The sequence below is a fragment of the Magnolia sinica genome, chromosome 16, assembly GCF_029962835.1.
Source record: "Magnolia sinica isolate HGM2019 chromosome 16, MsV1, whole genome shotgun sequence".
NCBI lineage: Eukaryota > Viridiplantae > Streptophyta > Magnoliopsida > Magnoliales > Magnoliaceae > Magnolia > Magnolia sinica.
The window spans coordinates 25,319,752-25,333,554 of NC_080588.1; the positions used below are offsets into that span (position 1 = coordinate 25,319,752).

Below are 13,803 nucleotides of genomic sequence, written 5' to 3' on the forward strand. Positions count from 1 at the left end.
GATGCAACTATATTCAAAATCAGTTCATATAATTGTAAATCATAGAAGCATGCATGGAAACACTAATTATATATGTAAAAGCCAAGAAAGAAATAAAAATATACCTATGCCCTCATTACACCTGTGCGGCCACATATAGTCACATGGCGGCTCAAAGTCATCATTTTCATCTCCACGGGGGTGTCTGTAGTATTGCTTCTTCACAAATAGGCAATATTGTGCCCACGTTATAGTAGAACGATACTAATTAAGATACTTTTTCACATATTGCTGATATTTATCCTCTTTGAACTAGATTAGTACGACCATTCGTCGGTACTGCATAATTGTCATGGTTGGATGATGTAGATATAGAGTTAGATACGGGTTGGGTATATATGCAACTCCTGGATACATTTGGCAATTGTTATACTCAATGTTTTCTGTGTCATTATCGTGTAATGTATTGCACCCTTGGGATATAGATACATATCGGCTATCGCATGGGATATATTGGTTGTATCGTGTAATTTATCGTTGTTGTTGGAAAACATAGGGAAACATTGGGAAATTGGTCGAATTTTTCAATGAAACTTTAGGGATTGTTAAGAAAAGACAACAATACACACTTAGAAATTAAAAAAATCGCAAAAAATGAGTGCACATAATAGGTTTTCTAGCAAAAGTTGTTTCCACCCTTCGGTGCGAGCGTTGACACTTACAAATTGATCATTTTTGTTTGTTAGTTCCATATGTAATTTTAAAACATGAAAACTAACTTTTAATGCAAAGGCCTGTATGCAACAACTCACATGGCATCATCTTTTTCCTCAACTCTCTTGCAGCTTCGCACCCTAACATGCTTGTGGCATCTTGAAAGGTGATAACTTGTTGATGACATTTAATTTGTTAGTGTAATGCATGGTAGGAACTTAGACAAGAATTAAATGCAACAATTTACCTCATTCTTGAAATGAGCTTTTCTTGGAGAATTGGGGAATAACTTCTCTTAGACTTCTTGCAATGCCCTCTTTAATTTGTTATCCCCACTGAGTATATGACTGTAGTGGTACTTAGGGTCTAGGAAGTATGTTGAAACCTATCACGATGCACATATGCACTTATTAGTGTCAAGAAAATAACCATACATGTCTACATTATGCAAGCAATCAATAAAGTATTGCAATAAAAAAAATTAAATCTAATTACTTTGTAGCCTTGTGAAGTAGGTGCTTGAGAATCCTTTTCCATTGGTCATCAATTATTGCATGCACCCATTAATACACATTTGAGGTCTTAGCCTTGATGGCATCTTTCATGTTCCACATGGACTCATACATGGAACCCATTGATGGATATGTCTTGTTAACTACTGTCCTTAACTCTATGTATACGCGCTCCAGAATACCTACCACACCCTGTATGCGGTACCAAAAAGAGTTGCTCATAACAAGCCTCTCAATCGTTGACACTGGTTTATTGCCTCTCTTATACCAATGCGCCTACTCTCTAGAAGTAAACGACCCTCCGAGTCTCTGCTTGTGTTTTAAGAATCTTTCGTAGGTGATGAAATTAGTGGTGAACCGTGTCGCCCCGGGCCACACTATATCGCCATGACCCTCTCACGCATCTCGACTAATAGCTAGGTCTTAAATGTAGATGGAATTTGTAATTGCTCGGGGCATTGGCAATCACACTCTTTGACTGCAGGCTTGTCCCCTAGCGTCCAAATCAATGAAATAGGATGCTTACAGGGTCTAGTACAGGTTGTATTCTTCATTGATTCCTTTTCGATGAATGCTCTCCCATTGTCTGTGACAAAGAGTACTACATTCTTCCTCACCTCCATCACATCCTCTATCAAACCATATATTTAACTTGTGTTTCTTAATATCATTCAACGTATCAATGGACTTTAGAAATATGGTTCTCCCTTTACATCGATCATATAATTTATGATGGACATCTTCGTCAGCCTTGTCCATTCATCACACATTAGCGTGACCCCATAAGTCTCCCATGACAGCCTCAACTCATCCATCTAATAATGCATCTCATCAACTTCATCGTCTAGGTGAGGCCCCATAATTTCGTGTGGTGTAGGTAACACTACACCCTCGCCTCCCACGCTGCACTTCAGTAATCAAATTCTTCAAGTGTAGGCTCACTACTGCCTTGGCTGGCATGTGGTCATAGTTGAAAAACTTGGCCATGAATTTTCCTACCCTCTTTCTTACATCCCCTCCACTCCACAAATCCTTCAACTGCTCTGCTTCCCCCCTTCCTATATGTTGTCAGATCTGAAGATGCATTCAACATGCCCAACTACTACTACATAGCATACTACCAACCCTCTCACCCCTCCTACTACCATCACCTCCCTTGACACTATCATGCGCAGAACCTGGTTCATACTTATGTTTCAACCCAGCTAAAAACTAGGCCACTTGAAACTCTTCAAGCAGTTGACATAGCTTCTCTAAATTAGTAGTAAGAGGTTGATATTCAGATTCTCCCATATTCCTTTTGAGTTTGGAATAGTATTGACCAAGAGATTTATTACCTTGATTAAGCTCAAATATTTTTTCATATAAGTGAAATGTATAAGAGATGTTTTTGTCAGATGAATACCTCACTCGCGATACATCTCACACTTTCTTTGTTGTGTCCAGAAACATTACATTCCCATTGATGGATGGTTCCATGCTATTCCACAACCATATCATAATTTAGGCATTCTTTGGATCTATCGATCATAAAGTGTAGAACTCTCTTCAGGTTTCTCCGTGGTCAAATATCTTAATTTTCCCTTCGTCGTTAGAGACACTTGGATAGACTTCATTTTCTAGAGATAGTTTGTTATTTAATTTTTAATAGGGGTTATATGGACCCCTAAAAAATCAAATGGATTTATGAATCTAGATTTCAGATCGCTTTTCATCTGCATCAGAACAAGTGAAACAAAGAATACCACATCTCGTACAAACACGGACCTGGCACGATTGACGAACACCTCACTTGTATGCATCACACAATGTGCACACCACGCTCGGGAGAGAAATAAGCACAGATTCCACGCTTTCCAACCGGCTACAGATGAAGATGATCACAAACATTGCATCCAACAAGGGCAACCGACCTACATGCTTTTAATAACCACAAAAGAGGTGAGATCATGTGGACTTCATTCACCTACTCACACATGGACCATTACAAAAGGCCCAACACAAAGAAAAAGAAAAGAAACCCTAGTTTTCTTAAAAGATTTTCAGCACAAGAGGGATGAAAAGTACCATAAGATAAAAGAGGGAGAAAGAAGTAGAGAGTAGTAGGAAGGAAAGGTTAAATAAAGGACAAGGATGCTCTGATACCATGCATAAGTTTAGAGAAAGAGAGAGAGGAAAAGAAGAAAGAGAGGGAAGAGAAGGTTGGGAGAAGAGAGGGGACTAAAAAATTTGGGTTGACACCCCTGGTGTTTGTAGTATCGGTATCGTTACATGTATTGCTGGTTGAGGACACAGAAACATGTATTGCTGATTGAGGATACAGAAACATGTATCAATTTCATCGATATTATCGCTGATACTCGAAAATGCATTGCCGACTAAGGGAAACATTGGGGAAACACGAGGAAATGGTAGAATTTCTCAATGAAACTTTAGGAAATGCTAAAATACTTATATTTGCATTTTTAAGAATCAAATATTTGTAGAAAAAGATGCATACATGATAAGTTTCTCTTTAATGGGGGTCTAAAAGCATGTAACACTGACTCAGGGAAACATAAGAGAAACATGGGAAATGGTGGAATTTTTCAATAATACCTCAGGAGATGCTAAAATACACATATTTGCATATTTAACAATCAAATAATAAAGAAAAAGACAAAAAAGACGCATATTTGCATATTTAAGAATCAAAAATAAGTTTCCTTTTTATGGGGCCTAAAAGCATGTACTGTTGACTTAGGAAAACATTGGGGAAACATGGGGAAAATGGTGGATCCATCCATCCATCCATGCATGCACATACATACAAACACATGCATGATCCATCCATCCATGCGTGTGTACATATCTGTCCCTCCATCCATGATCCAGCCATCCATCCATCCATGCATGTATACATATACACATACAACCATGCACCCATAAAAAAATTGAAATGAATTTTTTTTAATAAACCGATTTTTGGCGATATCGATACATTGGTGATACAAGTGATGCCTGGAATTTCACAGTAAAAAATATAGGCAATATCGATACATTGGCGATACAAGCAACACTTGGAATTTACACAGTCGAAAATAATGGCGATACCTTGGCAATACTTAGTGATATATCGCTGATACCTAGAATTTTTTATACTACCAGTGTTATCGGGATCGCCAAGCGGGAGATACAGATAATATCGGGGATACTCTGAACAATGATCCCTTGACAAGGTTCTATAGTCACTTTGGTCAGCCAATCGACCATGCCTAAAAGCAATATGATGTGGGTCGTATTTGTCTGTATCAAACCAAACCGGATTGTATCAACACAATATTTTCTAGCAAAAAAATGTAGAGAGGTATAAGAAAAGAAAGAAAAAAAAAAAATGAAAACACAAGAATCTAGCAAACGAGTTCCTCTCAACTTCAACTATCGAATCATAGTCAAACTCGTGTTTTAATTTCCAAAACAAGCTTACATCTAGTTCAAAAATGAGTTCCTAGAATTCCTTTATGCTTAAAATGAGGAAAATAGAAAAATGTGAAAAAAAAATGTACTCTTATAGTTGTAGTAGTATGATTTTTTATTTTTTCTTTCTTCTGAAAGGCATAGTTGTAGTTGTATGATTTCAAACGTTTAATTTGATAGCTGACACCACATAGTTTTCTGAACACACCAATTATTTCACAGGCATTTCCTGCTGGTTCTGGTCCAACAGATCGAACTACTTACATGTTCACATATGTTGATGTGCGACCAGGATGCCCAACTTTGGAAGAATTATTAGAAGTCTATTGGAATTTGATGCCCGCTTATCAGGTTGATATTTGGAGACTCAATCCCCTAATTATAAGAGTAATCCTTTTTACATACATATATATGGGCACCCATGAACATGAACACGAACACGTATACGAACACAAGCACATATCAAATGAATGCATTGGATGGCATATACACACCTTGCTGTGCATCACACAATTTGGAAGGTTTTGGTGGGTGGGCTTCCCTTACCAACTGTTCCCTTTGGTGTGGCCTACCTCAGATTTGGATCGGGCTGATTTTTGGGATCCGGGCTAAAGAAGGGAGGGTGCACCGATGGTTGGACTGTTGGAGTGGATGTCCTGCATTCATCACGCTGGGCCCTTTTTTTCAACGTTACCATTAGTTACAGTAGTGTCGATGCTTCCATAAGTTGCAGTAGTGTCAATACTGAGCTATCATTCTCCACATGTATATATTATATTATATGTATAGGTTTTTGCTATGGTAGTAACAGTTACCATCATAGTTGTGGTCGTAATAGGCTTTTGGGGCCAAGTGGTGTGCATACACATCCAATTGATCCATCAGGTATGCCCTCAAAAATTTTGGGTGAAGCCCAAAAATCCCTAGCTGATTCGATCATCAGGTGGGACACTATAGAAAAACAACAGAAAAATGATAGACAACCTACAAATTCAAGTGGTGGGGCTCACCTAATGGTTGGATGGCCTGAGTTTTGGGGTGTCTCATCATATCATGGTGGGGTGCACCTGATGCATGAGTTTGTTGTTATATGCACATGTGACCACACAGATCTGGGATTTTTTATAGTGTCCAACCAATCCAAAAGGTTGGCCCCACCATGAGAATTGGTTGGTGCAAAAATTAGGCCAGTCTACTCTCTAAGTGAGTCACACCTGCACTTTGTATTATCATATTGGCAGCTGTCCATTATTTCCAATAGTTGTTGTATTAGGCTGATTTTTGCTCCAGGTGATCTGCATTGCAGGGCCAACTTTTGGACAGGGTGGGTGTCTTGCACACATGATAGCTTAGAAGTTAGAACTCATCCTCTGGTTGGATGATCACGTATTGCCAATTGGTTGGACATGATCATTACTCCATTCCTCCCTCTCTCTTCTTACACACACAAACACAAATACTTGTTGAAGAGGATCCCATGCCACCTGTGTTTCCCGAGTACTTTTTATGGGGGCTTGTGGAAATACCATAGCCGGACTTCCTCAAAGTTTCCTTAGTACTCTTCGAAGAGGATCCCATGCCACCTGTGTTTTCGTGGTTGCTTGGGCACTTTGATGCTTATGATGCAACTTTTGTGGTTCATTTTGGAATGAAGATTGAAGTTTTGAAATTACATGTTATTTTGTAATGCCATGACTTTGGGTGTTTATGTTGTTGAAGTTACTCATAGATATGGTTAACTTGTAATAGCTGGATGTACTGATGATATTTGTGGAATGAAAGACATTTTCTTGCCTTTACTTGCTTTTCTTTGTATTTACCAATCATGCCTTGTTATGTTGTAGTTGCCACATTTGATTGAATGTACAGCTATGCGTAGTCCCATGAGATAGCCCTTAGCCTATTCACACTGCATTTGACTGCTTGTCATGACTTTTGTCACTTTATGTTGCTGGTTATAACACTTGGTTATGGAGCTGCGATGCATAGTTGTGGTTATACAATGGGTTGTATACTTGTATTGTGGTGTGATGATGAAGCAACTTCTGATTCCACTGGCATTGAAGGTGACTGAGATAGTCGTGGACTCGACAACCACTGGCGTCTTATCACAGGAGCTATCATCATCCTCCTCATCACTGTGACATGGAGGGATGGGCTCAAGAAGTCAATACTCTGATATGGTAATTGGGTATTGAAGACCTTAGTCCAGGAGGTCGTCAAGATGAACCTGCTACTTCTGCTTTTGGCCTTACAACGTGCAACTCGCCGACGTCACTAGACGACAATAATGGTGCACTTGGCCTTTAGAGCATGGTCATGCTTGCACTGGGCAGAGTGTTCAACTTGGTGTTGCAGGTTGTGGATGCGCCTTTTGTCGAGTAGTTGTTGGGGTTCATCATCATCATCATCCTCTTCTTGTGGATCCAGTGCTTCAGAGGGAAGGGGCGATAGTGAGTCCAAAGAGGAGGGAGGTGATGGAAGTGTCATTAACTGATACATATGTGTTGGTTAGCAGTGACCGACGTTTCCTCCTCAAGTGTGATATCACCATTGTCAATTAGCTTCTGGATGAGGTTCTTGAGGACATGGCAATCCTTGGCCTTGTGGCTGACTATGTAGTGATACTGACATAACTCAAGATCCTTCATTTGGTTGGCCTTTTAGGGCCGACGGACTTATGTCACGTAATGGTGCCCTCGGATACCAATTGCTTGAAAATCAGAATAAGATCCGTTATTGGGAAGGTGTATTCTCTTTGGGGCATGTCGTGTTTCTGTCACTTGTTGTTCTTGCCTTCCTTGGACCCCCATTGACATTGACCTTCACAGGTTTCTTGCTTTTGTCGACAACATTTGAGGCAGACGCCTTGTTCCGTTCTCCCCAAGGTTGGAGGGACCTTGTTATGAGACAGGACTTGTTCAATATCGTATGCCCGAGTGGTGAAGTCCTGGAATGTTGATATGTGCGAACCAGATGGTGCATAGGATATATGCCTAGGCATATGGAAGAAACAAAGTTGGCCTATTGGGACTTAGGAGGTAAGTGTTGGTGGAATAGACCGAGGCGCCTAAAACGAGAGATGAACTATTGTGCTGACTCATCCCTCAGCTGCTTAGTTATCGTAAGATCAGCCAAACTAATCTCTTATAGTGACGAGAAGTTGGTTGGGAAGATCTCTTGCATTTGGTATCACATCTGCACGAAAGTTGGGGCCAAGTTGGCATACCACGTGAGTGCTTCCCTCATGAGAGGTGCCAAGGAGCCTAAGGTGGTATTGAGGTACGCAGGAGAGGTTGCCCATTGCTGTCAGGAAGTGAACCAGGTGTTCTTCGAGTGATCAGGTGACATCGAACATCTGGAAGTCCAGACACTCGAAGTTACCGAAAAAACAAATGTATCCACTTCTTGTGAATATGGTGTCCTTAGTGTTCGCAATATCGATACTATCGGCTGATATATCGGCCGATATTATCGGTATCGCAGTCCAACGATACGAAACTCATTAGAAGAAACTAAGAAAATTTGTATTGTGCGTAAATATTCCAAAAAAATGGGGAAAAAAAGAAGAAAAAAGAGGGAAACTTTCAATAGGGTGGATTTGCGTACCTGTGCCCTGATTGGAAGCTGCATTTGGTGGGCCATTCGAATTGAAGCTCGCCATTTGTAGGTTAAGTGTAAAGAAAATCTCGATTCCCTTTTTTTCTTTCTTCGATTAGATTATGGCTTGAAAACGGAATTGATTTCGGAAGAAAATGTGAAAAAATCCAGAGAAATCCGGATATTTGGGAGAGAATTCAGGGTTTCGGAAGGCCGAAACCCTCTCTGCAATAAAAAAGGCTTCCGAGCCCTTTTTTATCCAACGCGGCTAGACGCAAATTTCATGGAAAAGCCTTCGCGCATGAAGTTTGTGAGTTGGGATGCTAGGTGGGGCCCACCGTGAGGTTTGTGAGAAATTTGCCATGTCAATCTGGTTTGCGAGCTCATTCTAGGACATGTGACTGAAATGAGGTGGATCCAAAACTTAGGTGGGCCGCACGAGAGGATTTTTTTTTTTTTTTGTTTTAATGGTTGAATATGATGTGTCATTCATAGTAGAACATATCAATGTGCTTTTGACAGATTATGGATGCGATTTTTTATATTTTTTGTATTTTTTTGGGACTATTTTTGGCCGATTTTTAAAAATTAGGAAATTTTTTTTTTTTTTTTTCAATCTTTTTCTAGTTTAGTGGTTGAATATGATGTGTTATTCATAGTAGACCATATCAATGTGCTTTTTACAGATTATGGTTGCGATTATCTATTTTTTTTGTTTTTTTTTTTTTTTAAATTTCGGACTATTTTCGACTAATTATTAAAAATTAGGTAAAAATCAATTTTTTAATCCTTTTCTGGTTTAATGGTTGAATATTATGTGTTATTCATGGTAGAACATATCACGTGCTTTTTACTGATTATTACTGATTATGTCCGTGATTTTCTTTTCTTTTTTTTTTTTTGTACTATTTTTGGCTGATTTTCAAAATTTAGGAAAAATCAATTTTTTTTCAATCTTTTTCTGGTTTCATGGTTGAATATGATGTGTTATTCACAGTAGAACATAACAATGTTCTTTTTACAGATTATATACGTGATTTTCTTTTTCTTTTTCTTTTTGTATTTTTTATATTGGACTATTTTTTTGCCGATTTTTAAAAATTAAGATTTTTTTTTTTTTTGGTTTGATGATTGAATAAAATGTGGTATTAAAGTAAGATCACATGATGTGCTTGAATGCCATTATTGATTCATTTTTTTTTTTTTTTTTAAAATTTTTATTTTTGGATTAGTGAGTTTATGTTTCTATTTTCTTATTTTGGGCAGGTTTTGGAGTTTCGTCGGGTTTAGTACTTAATTTCTTCTTTATTGATTAGATTTAGAAGTTAGAACTTTATTTCATTAATCTATTTACATTTGGTTATAAGTTTCGTGATTTAATTAATTCATTCGCCTATAAAAACTGTATTTAGACTTAGAGAATATAGTAGATGATTATCTCATAGGCCATATCTAGCTAAGAAAATGTTTGGCTAACAAGGAAGTGGTGATATTGGATGGCAACATTGTCAGAGGATAGGTGGTAGTAGGCACAAATTGAATTGCAACTATTATAATAGACTTATAACTGGTGGAATTACACGACTTAAACAACATTTGACAAATCAAAAGGGTCAAGTTTTGAAATGTACCCGAGTGCCAAAAGAGAATGATTTTGATGCAAGCCAGTTTGGATGAGTCGAAGGGAAAACAAACTGTTGCGCAGAAGAAGAAAGATGAGATTCTGAAAGCAGCCCGACAGGAGCTGTTTCGTTTTGAATATATGGGCGTTCGTGATGAAGATATTATTGATTCTGACGAAGATTCAAATCGGGAAGTAACTATATTTAGGATAGAGAGCTTACGCTTTGTTCGTGAAGAGGAGAACGTCGGCGCATGTTTAGTGCGAGGGGGTGTATACGTGATACATGGGGGGCACAGTGGGAGTGCAACTGGGAGTGCGACTTCATCTGCAAGTGGGGGTAGGTTGGGTGGATTACGACGTATGTTTGGCAGCCGACGGGAGACATCTTCACGTGATGCCCCTATGGATGTAGATGTGGAAGTAAATGAGCCCATGAGACCCTCTATCGATTTGATCCTATTTAGGAAAGAATCAACTCAACAAAAGAAGATAAAACAAATGTGGAATAGAACTTCCATTAAAAAGCTTGGTAGGGTAGTAATAAAGTATTATTCATGCCAAAATACCCCCAAATGTGGCCAATTCTCCATATTGGAAGGTGGTAATTGATGCAGCGCCAGAAGTAGGCGATAGAATTAAAGCTCCCACTAGGGAGATCAGGGGGAAATGGATAGATGTAGAGTATGCAGATGTGAAAGCATGTGTAGCCAGTGTTCAAGTTGTTGACGAAATGTCGATATTATCGTCAATAATATCGGTGTCGCTAGTCTAGCGATACCGAAAACCCAATTTTTCGTTTCTCTCCCGATTATTGGCGAAAAATTGGAGATATTGTCGACAATTTTGGATTATCGCCAAGAATATCGATCGTAGCCACCAACCACGTAACTTATCAATGGAAAACTGTAGCCAACAACCTATTTTTTCGATAAATAGGTAAAAATAAGGAAAAACATCGAAAAATCGCTTTATTTCGCTGTTTTTGTAAATACGTGAGAGTGATCGCGTACCTGGTTAATCGGAACTCACAACTCGGAAGAATGCCTTTAGTCGATCTTCGAACATTGCAAAGAGGTAAGAAAAACCTCAAAATTCCCTTTCCTTTTTCGATTGGAAGCTTGAAATTTTGGCGAAAAATCGGCGATTTTGGGACTTTCCTCGCGATTTGGGAATGATATAGGATTTCAAAACCTTCCCTCAAAAACTCCCTTTCTTCGGCAAGAATCCCTCGCGAATGAAATTTCAGGGTTTTCTTCTTCTTTTTTTCTTTTCTTTTTTCCTTTTTTTTAAAATTTGAGGCTTGACGATATAGGGACGCGGATTAAGCTATGGACGACTTCAGCGACGGAAGCGGATTGGCTGGTGTGTCTCACACCAACTATATAGCTGCTGTATTGACGTCAGCAAGTTTTGTGGGTCTGATCACGAGGTATGTGTTATATCCAAACCGTCCATCCATTTGGGGAGCTCTTCTTAAGGCTTGAGACGAAAAATAAGACAGATCTAATTATCAAGTGGACCACACTGCAAAAAGCAGTGGGGGGAGTGAACCTCTACCATTGAAACCCTTTTTGGGGTCACAGAAGTTTTGGATCAATATGAAATTTGTTTTTTCTCTTCATTTAGGTCTGTGACCTTATGAACAGATTGGATGGAAAATAAACGTCATGGTGGGCGCTACAAATTTTTTAACGGTGAAAATCATTATCTCCGTTGTTATTTATGGTGTTGTCCGGATGATCTTTAGATATGATTCGTTTTTTGGATAATGCTCTAAAGTAATCTCTAAAAATAGATGAACGGTGTAGATATAATAAATACATCACTGTGGGCCCATAAAAATTTGATCTCCTTTGTACCGTTCTGTGGACCCCACCGTGCGTGTGTGTGTGTATCCATACCATCCATCCATTTGGCGAGATCATTTTATGTCATGATCCCAAAATGAGGCATATCCAAAGTCAAAGTGGACCCCACCACAGAAAACAATGGCGATAGTGACGCGCACCGTTGAAACCTTCCTAGGGCCCACCATTATGTTTATTTGAGATCCAACTTGTTCATAAGTTCACACAGACATGGAATAATGGAAAAACATAAATATCAACTTGATCGAAAACTTCCGTGGCTCCCATTAACTTTTTAATGGTAGGCGTTCAATCCCCACTGTTTTCTTTGGTGGGGTCCACTTGAGCTTTGTATCTGCCTCATTCTTTGGCTCATGCCATAAAATGATCTCGCCAAATGGATAGATGGCATGGATATAATTGATGTATCATGGTGGGGTCCACAAAACTTGGTGACGTCCCTAGCTAATCCGTGTCAAGCCTGTAACAGCTTTTTTGTTGTGTACCGAGTAACTCGTACACAATATCGTACTAAGTAAACTCTCTTGGGCCCACCATGACTATATGTGGCATATCCATGCCATCCATCCGTTTTCTAGGTCATTTTAGGGGTTAATCCCAAAATTGAAGCGTATCCAAAGCTTGAGTAGACCACACAAAAGGAAACAGTGGGAATAACGATTCCATCGTTGAAACCAATGATGTTTATTTGTCATCAATACTGTATATAAGATCATACAACCATGGATGAAGGTAAAACATAAAAAATCAGCTTGATCTAAAACTTATGTGGCCTCTAAGAATTTTTCAACGGTATATGTTCAATTCACATTGTTTCCTATGGTTTGGTCCACTTGAGGTTTCATTATTCTTCATTTTTTACATGAATACCTAAAATTATATGGTAAAATGGATGGACGGAGTGGATAAAGTACATAAATCACCGTGGCCCCCCTAGAGTTTCCTCAGTATGCTCAACACCAATCAGTGTGTTCACGATGATGTCGCGTGTGCGACTTGGCTTGGTGCTCTGTGGGGGCCACTTTAATGTCTTTCTACCATCCAACCTCTTGATTGGGTCACACTCACCTGGATGAAGCGAAAACACAATTATCATCTTGATCAAAAAACTTTCATGGCCCGTAAAAAGTTTTTAATGGTGGGATTCAATCACTACTATTTCCTTTAGTGTGGTCCAGTTGAGATTTGGATCTACCTCATTTTTGGGGACCACGTACTAAAATGATGTTTTGAAACAGATGAATGGAGTGGATTTGTCACAATGATAAAATTGGGCCCCACACAGTAAAAGTAACATGGTGTTACCTGAGTAACACGGGAGTGGCTTCGGTGGATCCCCAAATCCACTAGGTGCATGGGACCCCTGACTGTGGGGCCACCTTGATTACGTGACTAAATCTATGCCGTCCATCTATATTAAAAATTAAATTTAGGGCATGATCCAAAACTTGAAACATATCCAAATCTCAGATGGACCATAATATGAGCAGAGGATGGCCTGGTAACAATACTGTCAACGTGTTGGGCAACAGTACCACGCCCCAACTGCAACGAGATCCAGATGATGACTACGAGCCACCTTGTCACTCCATATGGGATGAAATATGGCTAGAAAAGTGTACTTTTTGAATTCATTTATTATTACATGTATTAATTATTGTATGCTAGTTGCATTTTTACTATATAAACTCATCTTGTTTATTATTAATGTGATATTTTATGGCAACGCATGCTTTTGGGGTCCCATTAAATGAAAACTTATTATTTAATGCATTCTTTTTTCATTTTTTAAAAAATTAAAATTCCTAAATATGCAAATATGTGTATTTAGGCATGTCCTGAAGTTTCACTAAAAAATTCCGCTGTTTTTCCCATATTTCCTACTTTTTCCTTGCATTTCTTATTGACGATATTATCGATGATAACGATATTATATCTTTATTTTACCCCACGAAACTTGTAGTGATACCGACAACTCAAACTAATGCAGGACGTGTATTTAAATATGACATGCAAGATTTCAGGCTTAGATCACACCAATTCAGAAACA

General features: G+C 38.8%; 1 protein-coding gene across 7 annotated transcripts in view; it reads left to right on the top strand.

Moving 5' to 3' along the window:
* Positions 1-13,803, top strand: part of LOC131229406 (uncharacterized) — a 115,366-nt gene that overhangs the window by 61,591 nt on the left and 39,972 nt on the right. For all 7 annotated transcript variants that reach the window (XR_009163311.1, XR_009163310.1, XM_058225355.1 and 4 more), the window contains one exon: positions 4,884-5,012. Coding sequence is in view for 5 of the 7 variants with exons in the window: in XM_058225355.1 (XP_058081338.1) it covers positions 4,884-5,012 (129 nt within the window). In the remaining 2 variants the exon portion in view is untranslated. The remainder of the gene's footprint in view (positions 1-4,883; positions 5,013-13,803) is intronic.